Source organism: Solanum lycopersicum, chromosome 11, assembly GCF_036512215.1.
Source record: "Solanum lycopersicum chromosome 11, SLM_r2.1".
In the NCBI taxonomy this organism is placed as follows: domain Eukaryota; kingdom Viridiplantae; phylum Streptophyta; class Magnoliopsida; order Solanales; family Solanaceae; genus Solanum; species Solanum lycopersicum.
Window position 1 is genome coordinate 1,971,999 of NC_090810.1, and position 13,532 is coordinate 1,985,530.

Here is a 13,532-nt window from a genome sequence, read left to right on the forward strand (position 1 = left end):
ACTTAATATTTTAATTTCAATATTAAAATGCATAAACACCCACAATTTCAATTAATGTAATGTGTTTTTTTTTGGGGTGGGGGGTGGGGGGGGTGGGGGGTGTTAAGAATCAGTATCTAAATTTCAAAAGATACACTGCTGCTGCTTAATCATCCACAAATCTAAGGCCAAATGATACTTAAATAGATATTTTTTAATTTTTAAAATCTAGTTTCAAATAAAAATTGACTATCAACAAATTTTAATGATAAAATCAATCAAATAAATAGAGTGACTTTATATATATATTTTTTATAGTTGAGTGATTTTTTAAGAGAAAAGCTCATAATTGAATAAGTATTAAGTTAAAAATTAAAATTAAGTGATGTTCTAAAAGAAAAGTTCATAATTGAGTAAAGATACTTAATGAATTTCTTAAAACTTAGATATATAGTTTCAATATATAATTTTTTTTCTAAATGTGGTGATACATCTTCTAAACATTAACTCAAAAATAATTGTAAATTGTTTCCAAAGGTAAATCTATCTAATTTGATCTCATTAAATAATAAACCTAATATAAGTGGATTTGATCATAAGAGAAATGTTTTTTTATTAAAAAGGAACATGATAAGAGACTAAATGTCTCATAAAACTTTAAAATAAAACAATAAAAGCATACATTTAGTTCATGGACAAATCCTATTAATACAAGAATTAATAAAAGTTGTCATAAACTAAACAATGAAACCTAAAAACACTTTTGAAATTCAATCCCAGCATCAATGCATCCCACTTCACTTTTCAAATGCAATGCCCTTCCCTTTCCTGCATCAATATAAATGAAGTTACGTATCTTTCTGTTTCATTTTATATGATAATGTTTGACGATAAACATAAAATCAGAAAACGAGAATATTTTTAGTACTTATCGAAAGTATCCTTAGAACTTGTAATCTCAAACGAAAACACATATATCAGAACATTTTTATGACTATGAAAACGTGATAATTTAAACATAAATTTAACCTAAAGTGAAAGTGATTACCTATCAGTTTTCTCATCATTCACCTTTTTCACCTCATCATTTCCCTTAGGATCAATGCTAGGAGGAGGAGTTTGGAAATATGAATCACCTTCATCAGTAAGAGTTTGTAAATACCATTGTGTAACAAGGACAATTTTTTCTTCGGGATTCAACTCTGACACAAATTGTTCAAAAGTGCACACTTTTTCATCAGCCATACTTCAATTTTGGCTCTCAATAAATCAATTTTGATGATGATGATATTACAATTTGTAGAGTATATATATAGGGGGGGGGGTTTAGTGGGATGAGTACTAATAAATTAATTTTTTTTGGTATGTATTTGGAGGATTTACTATAAGGTGAGTTAATTATTGAAGAGATGTATACTAATGAATTAAGTTGACAAAATTTTAATTTGCTAAGGCTGTGAATATTGTGATTGTCACTAAAATTACGGGATCGTGCATGTACCTATTCTATTTTTAAATTAGATACATGAATATTTACCATTTAATAAAAAATATATATATGAAAATAAATATTTCTAGATCCTTTACATAAATAATAAATATATTTCAATATCAAATTTATGGATCCCACACATTAATACGTAAATAACCAAAACTAAAAAATCTAACTCTCACCATATACAAAAGCTTCTAAATATTCTCGCTACGCAAAGATATATAGATTTATATATGATTATAAATCTACATAAAAACTTTTACTTAGAAGAAAAAAAAATCTAAAATTGATTCGATACTATTAGATTCAATTTAATGGATTAAGTGTTTTTTGTAAAATAAAAATTCACAAACCTACATAGTGGTGTCCATAACAGGTGATTTTATGTTTTCTTTCTTTAAATTGTTTTTATAATATGTATCTCATTTTTTTATATTTACAATTTATAAATATAATATAGAAATAAAAAAATAAAAAAGAGCGAATTCTTCCATATTTTTACGTCTAAATTTTTTTGTAGAAAATAAATAAATTATTTTTTTTTAAGAAAAAGTGTCCAAATGAATTGCATGTAATGTTACACACCAAATAATAACTTACTAAACATACCCTTTGACTAATTAAATCACCATAATATTGTGGTATTGACTAACATAGTCCAAACTTCTTTTTGAATTAAATAAAAAGTAATTATGATATGAAAATATATAAATAACTTTTAACATTTGAATTTTTGAGTTGTATTTTTATTGTAAGCATAAAAATCTCCGTAAGTCGTGAAAACTATTAAAGTTATCCCAATTCTTTATACAGTCTCTAAAATATAATATAAATATATTTGTGGGTCAATTTTATATTGAAAAAATGTAAAATCGTGATATGATAGTATCAAATTAAGTTTTTAAAAAATTTTAAAATTTCATCTCGTAATTTAAAATCATGAGATAAAATCGTATACTCAGAGACCTACTTACTTTTCCAATATAACTAGGTCTTGGCCAAACTTTTCTAGGTGTATCAAAACTTCTCTTAAATAATCAAAGTCTATTATTAGGTTTTTTCTAAATAAACTATAGGTTTCAATATATATATATATATTTATAACCTAATTAGTGTATCAAATTCTGTATTATTTTATAGGTTAAATTCAAAAATAGTAATTAAACATTAAAAAAATTACTTTATATTACAAATCGAGCACTTCATTTTTTTTTTTACAAATCGAACTTTTGAATAAAAATGTGCCTCTAAGATGGAGCTAAAGAAATTTATGAAAAAAAATTATACAAGGACACTCAAGATAAAAGTTAAGTTTGAATATGTTTAATAAAATAAGTGAATGAATATAATATTTTTGAAATAATCGATCAAATCGTACCACGACACCCCTTAACTCTTATACCTAATGAATCAAATATTCTACCTTTAGTTAGAATACATGTATTTTGTTTTTGTTTTTGTTTTTCTCCGAAAATAATATTTGATTAGTAAAAGGTAATTAAACGGATAACTAATATTCTTTAAGTAAAGATCAAATTAAACTTGTTTCATAAATATAATTGACTTTCTATTATATGATCGGTATTAATGGTTTAATTTAAATTTGAATAGAAAAAGAAAATATCAAACAAAGTAATTCATTATAATTAAACAATAACATACAACTTAATTCCCATTTTCCCAAATTTAAAATTTTAGGGATAAATAATTTCAATATATGTTACTTTTTAAATGCAGCAATATACATCATCTCAATAATTCACTCAAAATCATTATAAATTATTTTTGAGGACGAATCTATCGAATTCAATCAAATATTAACCAGTAAATCTAATGTAGACCGATTTAATCAGTAAAATACAAAAATAATTCAATAAAGGAACAAAGGTGATACATAAGAAACTGAACCATTTATATATCTTTATTATAGGAAATTACAAAAACATACATTTAGTTCATGGACAAATCCTATTAATACAAGATTAATAAAAATTATCACAAACTAAAATTTTAATTTGAAACCTAAACACTTTGCCAAATTCAATCACATCAATGCTTCCACTTCACTTATCATTGCCAAGTACCTTTGATGAATCTTCCACCTCAAGTTTAATGACCTTCCTTTTTCCTACATCAACAGAAAATCAACATTTGTAATTTGATTATATATGACGATGTTTGACAGATCATACTCAAGAATATCCTTATATCTTGCGATCTTAAACATGTTACAGAATTTTCAAACATAGAAAAGCGTTATTCTATTTGTTACGTATATCAAAAAAACGAAAACAAAGATTAGTGATTACCTGTTAGGTTTCTCATCAATCACCCTTTTCACCTTAGGATCATCATTAGGAGGATTTTCATTAAGAGATTGCTTAGCCCTTAATTTGCTAAAGAAATCTTGTTCTTGAGCATTCAACTTAGCAATGAACTCTCTAAAAGTAAATGTTTTTGGTTCATCCATGGCTTAATTTTGACCCTAAATTGTGAAAATAAAGTAATTTGATGATGATTTTACAAATTGTAGTGTGTTGTATATATAGGGGGGAATGAGGGGGGGTGGGGGTCAAGGGGAATTTGCTTTTGAATTTTTTGGTTTTTTGTTTGTATTTGTAGAGTGTAAAAAGTGGTTTTTGAAGCAAATTAAATTAAATGTAATTAGCAAAATTATAATTTGGTTAAGTATTGACTACTTAGGGACTAGAAAAATCATTTGAAAACTAGATGGAACATATCATATAATATAATATAACTTGCTCTATAGTATGATTTTCGTTTTCTTAATTATTTAATATCAAAAGAAAGAAAAAAAAAGTATTACACACCAATTAGTAATTTTCCTTAATTGACTTTGACTAATAGAATCACCATAATCTAGTGGTATTGACTAGATTCACTATTTAAAGGAATTTTAATAAATAATATTCATTATGTGTTGTTTAAAATTATAAAAAAAATTGACTAGATTGACTATTTTAACGAATTTTAAAAATCCTAATATTCCTATGTTGTTTAAAAATTATAGAAATTAGTCATATGTGTTTTTATAAACTATGACAAATGGAATATTTCTACCCTTCATTAATAGTTAAGATCTTCGTACCACGTGTTACGTAAAAAGTATTTTAAAATGTCCTTAAAAATTATGCGAAATGAATAAAATATCCTTAATTAATAGTTTGATTCTAAATCGTAAAACGTCTTTGTCTTTAATAATTTGATTCAAATATATCGTTATTGTTACCTAATAGCACAAATATACCATGTTCTAGATAAATATATTATTTTTGTCTTTTAGAACACATTTATTTTCTAATACTTATTTTTTAATTCAAAAATGTTTGTTGTACTTGAATTTAAAAAACATTAAGAAATAATATATGTTTGACTTGAAGTTCTATAATCCTATGGCTGCCTGTTCATAGCGAAAAAAATAATACTTAGGTTGCCCATGAGATATAATCCTTGGGCTGTCTGATTATTGATTGACTTATCGGTTATTGGTGTGTAAATATGCTAAATTGTTATAGAATCATTAAGAGAATAATTGTTATTAGTTTGGTTATCGGTTTAATCGTTAAGATTTGATTAAGAAAAGAAATATTAAAAAATATTTAGAAACAAAGTGACAAATCAAATGAACTATGCAAATGAGTTGACATTTTTTTGCTCAAAAGCAAACAACTGTCACGTAGAATAACCGAGAGGTTGAGACAACCAGAAAAGAAAGTATGAAACTGAACTTTAAGTCAAGAATTTTATATCTCAAATGATATAAATATAATTATTTAATTTACTATCAAATTATCGACTAACCAACCATTAAAAATGAAGCAAATATATACATGCCCTTTTTTTTTGTAGTGACATGCATCTTTTTGAAGATCAAACTCAAAATCATAGTAAGCTATTTTCGACGATGAATTTATCAAATTTGTTCAACTATTAACGAGTAAATTTAATGTAGGCGAATTTGATCAGAGAGATGCATAAATAATTATAAAAAGAACAAAGGTGATAAGAGACTAAATATTTATAAATATTTAAAATGAAACTGTAAATGCATACATAGTAGTTCATGGACAAATCCTATTAATACAAAGATTAATAAAAATTGTCATAAAAATTTTGAAACCTAAATACTTTGAAATATAATCCTATCAATGCCTCAACTTCCTATTTTTGGAGATTTTGATGAACCTTCCATACCAAAGTGATTGTCCTTCCTTTTCCTGCATCAATAGAAAAAACAACATTTGGAAACAATAGATAAATTATAGAAGAAATAAACTAATCCACTCTCTATTTCATTTTATATGACGACGTGTAACAAATACAAAAAAAAAACATATAAAAAGATTCATGCAACGTATGGTCTTAAGCGTATATATACAATTATATTTTAATGACTAAAAACATGTCAATAAAAATGTATAAACTCGAAATAAAATTGAGTGATTACCTATCAGGTGTCTCGTCGATTATCATTTTCACCCTGCGATTAACACTAGGAGGAGGATTTTGCAAAGAGGGATCAATGTCATTAACAAGTTGCATAAACCTTTGTTTCTTAAGGAACTCTTGTTCTTGAGCATTCAACTCTTCTATGGAAACTCTAAAAGTAAACTCTTTTGGATCATTCATGCTTTAATTTTGACTCACTTGTGGGGACAATAAATCAATTTTTTTAGTGACAATGTTATACAATTTATAGTGTGTGGGTTACAAGGAGAATTTATAAATATAATATTGAAAAGGAAAAAAAAATAATTCCATTTTTGTTAAGTGTATAATTTTCATAAAAAGAACATATGACCTAATCAGTAATTTTCTTAACATTGACCTTTGACTAATTAAGTCACCATTACACAATCTAGTGGTGTTGACTAAGATTAACTAATTTAATAATCATGCATTGTTTGAATATTATAGAAATTAGGAAAAAGAATTAAATTTGCTCCTTAATTATATGGAAGGGAATATATCTTTTCGTTTGTTGGTAACGGTTAGGGTCAAATATGCCGTCAATGTTACTAGTAAGTGTTAAATTTATTCTTAAACTATGTGAAATAAAATAAATTTATCCTTATTTCAGAATGAACAATAGAAGCGTAATATCTTATAATGTTAAAAGTGAAATAATTAAAAAATAATTATTTTAAACTTTAGAATACTTGAACCTTTTGCATAATTCAATGGCAAATTTAACCCTTACCCCTAATGATGAGTTTTAATTATTTGTTTAATTTGTTCCTCTTTTCTATCTTTCCACCACTCCACTGTCACTAACACTACTCACTCTTATAATATACATTGTTTTTAAAATAGTTTCTATTTATCTGAAATTTATTTTAACAAGATAATTATTAAAAAAATTGTAATTATATCAAATTTCCAGGTACAAAACATCCCAAGACCCTATCTTTATGTTGTTTAATCCTAATCTAATTAGGTGTTAATGATAACATAAAAAGATGAACTTCTACCCAATGATCTCTCTAGTAGCATCATTCCATAGAGATGATATTTATTTGAACCCAGAAACTCGCAGACGTTACCATTTGGTTAGTGTGTGTACTGAGCAAACTTGCTCATATGCAATAACTCGCAAGGAGATGTAAAGTAAGCGTAGTGTGACAATCTCAAATGACGGAATGAGGATGTGTTTTTACCTAAAGAGTATATAAAGTAAACATCACATCGTGCACCTTTTAATAGGAAAATGAAACAGGAACACGTTCAAACTGCATTTAGTACATAGTGCACTAATTGAATAGAGAGAATTGATGATCAAACTTAAAACAGAAATCCATTGACAAGTTTAACTGTTATCTAGTCGAATACTGAATCCTGACGGTACAAACTTATGTTCCCTAAGGTTCCTTTAAACAAGCGGCAGCAGCATCTGGGGCATAAACAACGATTCGTTAAGAGCTACTGCTGTGGTCTAGCGACAGGCTCCAATGCTTCAATTGTCACCACGCTGTTCCCGCGAATCACCTGAAAGAGAAATTTTGCCGCGATATTAGCTATCATATTCAGAGCTGTAAGATCCAAAGAACCAGAGTGAAGGAACAAGGTAAAGGGAGAGAGGAGGAGAGAATAAGAAACTCACCACCATGCCAATTTCATTCTTATCATTGCCATTAACTTCCACTGTGTTGTCAATGACCAAATTCATGAACTGATCAAACCCACGAAGAGTTCCAGTGACTAAGCGGTTTGCATTCAACTTGACTGCGAAAAATAAACAGCATTATTACTCAAAGTTTGGTAGCAACATCAAACGGCAATTAACAGAGGAATGTAAAATTATAAAACACTATCTATAGGCATTTTTTTAAAAGAAAACACCCTTCATTCAGACTGCACTAAAAAGAAATTCTATGCAGTCCAGCACGGAAGGTTAATGCAAGAGATGCACTTACAGCTTCATAAAATGTCTTCCCCCTTTGTTTTAGTTATGTACTGAAGGTGTTGTAGGAGGTTCTCTTATGGATAGGAGGGATAGAGACATCAAGGAAAGCGCTGATTTCCTGGGACAAATTATGCTGTCTAAAATCAGCTGAAAGGCTGAATATACTTGATCTGCTAGCATGTAACATGGCTGACATTAGCAAAATGTTCTGGAACTTATGCCATAAACAAGACAGATTATGGATACAGTGGGTACATATTTATTATGGGAAGCAAGGTACATAATGGGGTGTGCAACCAAAGAAAGCTTTTTAGGTGGTCCATAAAATCATTAAAGCTTATTAAGACTTTGAGGAAGTTGGCTGGCAAGGGATGGCAAGATGGGCAAGTACTAACTGCAAAGGTAAGGGTGCACAAGCTGAAGTTTATGCTGATGACACTAGCAGCAGGAGTATATTACATATGGCAAGAAAGGAAACCTGTGAATCATCCAATCAAAAGGCAGAAGTCCTGAAGCCCTCTCTAGAATGATAGTCCAGGATATTTACAGTAGAGGAGTAACGAAAGCAAGGCTATCTAGAATACTGGCTCAGTTGAAATATTATTATCCTTAGGCTGCTATACTGAACATTCCTCGATTTTGAAGGATAGTAGGATGTTTCCATAGTATTAGATGCTTTACCAGGCTGGGGATGCCTAGCTCTGGATTTTTTTGATATCCAATGTTCACTTTTGTAGTAAAACTGCTTATTTACCAAAAAAAACAAAAAGGAGTTGTTCAAGTCTAGGGGCGTCTATGCTTGGAAAAAAGTTGCACACACACACACACGATTTTTTTTTAACCCCACACATTGCAAAAGAAATTGCTGCAGCAAAAGCATGCAACGACAAAGGAAACATTCATGAAAAGGTTTTGAGTTGCATGATGACCACGAGGTACTGTAAATTGCAGTTTAAGCCGCTCAGACTTGAGCCTTGCATTAAAAGGAAATATAAAACAGGGATGTGATTGACAGATGGGAAATACAGAGAGCGTGGTAAATGATACGATAACGTCAGAGCAAGAGTATAAGGTCAAAAAATATTCAGCTCTTAATAGTCTAACAATAATGACTTTTGATTGTGGCTGGTTATGCATTACTTAGCGAACTTAATTTTCTCTGTTGATAATGAGGAAGTGGACGAGAATATATCACTTGCCAGCAAACACAACTTCCTTTACCTTTGAACCTAGATAAAAATCACTAACAGACTCTGATAACTAGCAATTTTGCACGGAGAAATGTAAGCAGTGGAAGAATACAGAAAGCACACAAAAATAAATTCTTAAACCCTAAATTATTGCAGCAAAAACAAACTAAGCACTAGCTGATTTATTTATTTTTTATGACGGTAGTGTACGGGTCGTGCACCTCGACTAATTCCACGGCACACCTACCACCTCCCATCTGCAACAAGTAATCGGCAACTCTATCCATCAAAGCTCAAACAGATGACTGAGATTAACTAGTGTTTTTTGTCTCTGCTGGAATTTAAACAATAGACCTCATGACTCTCAACCACATCATTAATCACTAGGCCACACCTCACACCCTGAGGTGTAAAGCATTACTAACTGAGAAACCCTAAATTCCTTACAAAAAACACTTAAACCCTAAACAAATTGCAGCAAAACCAAATCAACCCTCCACATAAAGCACAAAAACATACAAGCATACAGTTTTACTAACTAATAAGCCTTAAACCCTAAGAAAATTGCAGCAAAAACAAATTAACCAACCACAGAAAGCAATTAAAAAAAACATAGAAACATAAAGCATCGTTAACTTACTTTGAAGCTGCTTGTCCATATACCTATACAAAACAAAACCAAAAATCGAAAACGAATGAGAAATCTGCATATACACATCGAAAAAAAAGGAAAAAAAAAATATGAAACTCAGAAGCTAAGCTCGATTAGAGGTACAACATACTTTTTGAGATCCGGAGGTTGACCCGTCCTGCTCATCCTTGAGAGTTTTACCTTTTGCTCACTTGCCGGAGAAGATGAAGATGAAGATGAAAAATGGAAGAAGTTTTGTACCTTTGCTGCGCAGTCGGGACTCAAAATGTTTTAACTTCAGTCCGCTTTTTATTTGTGGCCAAAACCAACTGAGGGTTAGGTTGGTAATTTTAAATTTATCGAAAAGTCTCGGGTTCGAGCTGCCTAGGATATCGAGTTGCTTTTTTAGGATATTTTATATTTTCTAAGATGGAATTTTTCAGCTCGAATTCAAATTCAGTTAAATTTTCAATATAAATATCGAGTTAGAAACTAAAAAAAAAAGGTTATTGGTCAATATTGATGTCATTTTGTTATAATATTGACATATTTGCTATGCATTTTTAAGTTGTTTTTCTTGATATTCAATTTTTATGAGAGAAATTTCTTTTAAGTGTCATGGAATTTGAGAAGAAAAAGAAACTTTTATTTGTAAAAAAAAGGGGGCAAAAGATAGAAATCACATACTTTTGATGTAAAATTACCATTTGTCCCTTATAAATTTTAAGTTACAAAAGTCTCGCAAACTGATACAATAATATAAGCACTGATACATAATCTGATGCGCGAGATACATTAATCGTTAAGTAAGATACATTACATTTTATACATGATACACTAATCTGATGGTCGAGATATATTAATCTGATGCGCGAAATACATTAATCTGATGCGATGATACGTTAATATAAAGTGTGGAAATGAGGGATTTAGGGAATTTATAAAACAAATAGGGTATAATGGTAATAAGAGAATTTCAATGTGAGATTTCTGTCATTTATCAAAAAAAATAACCGTATAAAGTTGAGATATTATTATCGAAATATCTTTTACTATTTAAAATGTGGCAAGTATCAATTTATTATAAAATAGGGACTGATATTCCATTACCCCCTTAAGGCCTAAAGTGGCTATTTTTCAAAATTATCATAGGTTACATTTTAAAACTTACCCAACATTCCTTACTGGACCGAGACTGGAAATGGGCTTTTAATGGGCCTTCACTTGCTGGATTTAATTGGCGAAGGTTCATGAAATGGAACCATTTCTCGATTGATCGACATCTCGATTCATATATTAATTGTTTTCATCCAATGTTTGATACACGTAGTAAAGCTCGACTTATTATTCTTTTGAACTGATTGATTTTGTCATACATTACTTGGTCCTTATTTACTATTTTAGTCAAAATTCTTATCTCTTTTAATTTGCGTAAGATAATTAATTAAGATGAGTATTTGATTTCAGCAAATTCAAATTCTAACTCTGTCTCGATATAAATCATTTAGGTAAGTCTAAGATCCATTTATAAGATCTAGTTGCATGTTCAAATTTCATTATAAGTGTTGCATACGCTTTGACAATCCACAATTAAATTAATAAAAATAATTTCTTTATTGATAGTATATTAATTTATATCTTGTCTGTATTATCCACCAATTTTTTTATCTTTCAAATCTTTAAAAGTTGTTCTTTATTATTGATTCAAAATAAAAATTCTAGTTATTACTAAATCCGACATTTTTCTTCCACCCATCATCTTGATAATTTGCACCATATTATTGTCGTTCCATTATTGCATTAGAGGGCGCTCCTTCAAACGGTTAGTTGTAAAAATTATTTCGGATCGACTATTTTCAAATCGCTCGTTAATATTTAGTCATCGATTAAAATATGATAAAGAAATAGATATATATTATGTAACACGAACATAATTTGTGGACAAATAAAATAAGATAATTAACACACAGTATAGATCGAGTTTGAAACTTTGTGTAGGTATTTAAAACTTCAGTGGAAACTCCATGAATTATGATTCATGGTGTTTAAATATTTATCGACTCAAATTGTAAGAATATTTATTGAAGTTCAGACATTCATGAATTCATATATACTTCAAATAAAATAAGATATGAAATGTACGATACCGATAATAAATATTTACTCTAAATTTGATATTTATATTAAACTGATGCATAGCATATCTTAATTCATAATCCTATTGGTGACTATATTTTAATTTTCATAATTACCTAATATGATTTGATGTAAAAAACGAGTGGGGTTTGAATTTTTATTTGATATATATTCCATCAATTTTTATATAAGCCATAAGCCACATTGCCATGATTATTTGGAATGCGTAATCAACATACTTTCATCACACATAATAATCATTTCTTAACAAACCCACCAAAATAAAGTATTGGAATCGTCACTCTCATGCATTATTCATTTGAAAACTATGTAATAATCATTTTTCTTTTCTTATTATTTTTGTCATGACGGACGTGTATATATATATATATATAATCGTTTGATAGAGAGTAATAAAATAATACATGTATTAACTTCATGTCCTAGTAATAATGTCTCGTTTAAGATATTCTTTTACGTTATGTATATCTAATTCTTACACTCGATTGTATATTAACATAAACATAAATTATATACGTATCATATATTTAAGTATCTAAATAATTCAAACCATGAAGACAAAGTACAATGTCCCATCAATGATTTCAAACCATTTAAGTACTTATTATATAATAATAATAAATATATTGTAGTATATCATTTTCAACCCTTTTTAACATGATTTAATTTTAAAATTTGTAAACTAATTACCCGCTAAATTTTATTAGTCTATCTTGTGAATATAGATCTCAAACGTTACATCATGTTTAGTCACTAACCACATGTCCCATCATATATTACAAACTCAAAGACAATAATAAATCATATATTACTATATATTATAACTTGGATTAATACATAAAAAACTAGAGAAAACAACAACAAAAACAACAATTAATTCCACCTTAATCCAAATATAGTTTATATCACAAAATGTATAAACTAAATGTTAGTATGTTACCAAACATATATATATTTTATGTCCTATTTGGACTCGTATAATTCTAGTTATAATAATTTTTTACACCAATAACCTAAAATACTTAATTTGCTAAGTTTATATTTATCTTTATTAATTAATAAAAAGACATCTACAAATTTATTGTCATAAATGCATAGATATTATTGCTACCAAAAAAACTTTGAAGAAGAAGCTTGTTGAGTAAAATTTTGCTGCTGTCTCCTACTCTCCATAATTATGCATTTAATATGCTCATTTACTTTTTAGGTCTTCATTTATTTATGTTTACCAACCTATTTGTTTGAATACATTTTTTCTTTGATATTCGGTAATTATATAGGAGCTCGACTAACTTTGGATAGTGTTGAAAACTTTTACGTTAAGGGTAGAGCGTTCTCTGACTCTGTATCAAGGGGACTCAAATTTGACACCTCTTGATTAATGATAAATGGATACTTATACCACTCAATCACAATTTTTATTGTTTCATTTGATATGATTTTACGTGAGGGAAAACTCAATAGTATGTTATTCCTCTTTTTTATATTACGTGATTTCGTATTACACGTCTATATTATTAAAAATAGCTATTTCATATTATTGTCAATTTACAAAAATAAGTAATTAAATAATTAGTTATTAAAAAAAAGTGTAAATAAATTTATAAAATTCCAAAGAAATCTCTAGTGATAAAATAACTAATATTAGTCTATTGT

The 13,532-nt window shown here is 28.4% G+C and overlaps 1 protein-coding gene across 1 annotated transcript; it reads right to left on the bottom strand.

Annotated features, from left to right (window-relative positions):
* Positions 1 to 7,164: 7,164 nt before the first annotated feature.
* LOC101264989 (probable small nuclear ribonucleoprotein G) lies at positions 7,165 to 10,165 on the bottom strand. The gene is made up of 4 exons (XM_004249908.5): positions 9,871 to 10,165; positions 9,729 to 9,751; positions 7,596 to 7,717; positions 7,165 to 7,480 (listed from the first exon to the last, which is right to left on the bottom strand). Exons 1-4 carry the CDS (start codon positions 9,903 to 9,905, stop codon positions 7,415 to 7,417), a joined length of 246 nt encoding a protein of 81 aa, XP_004249956.2. The 5' UTR covers positions 9,906 to 10,165; the 3' UTR covers positions 7,165 to 7,414.
* Between the last annotated feature and the right edge of the window lie 3,367 nt (positions 10,166 to 13,532).

Excerpts from the sequence above, each read along its gene's own strand:
- LOC101264989 (XM_004249908.5), bottom strand. The coding sequence starts at position 9,905 with ATGAGCAGGACGGGTCAACCTCCGGATCTCAAAAA. Across the intron at positions 9,752-9,870 it reads CAACCTCCGGATCTCAAAAA|GTATATGGACAAGCAGCTTC; the intron begins GTATGTTGTACC and ends TGTTTTGTATAG. Across the intron at positions 7,481-7,595 it reads AGAATGAAATTGGCATGGTG|GTGATTCGCGGGAACAGCGT; the intron begins GTGAGTTTCTTA and ends TTTCTCTTTCAG.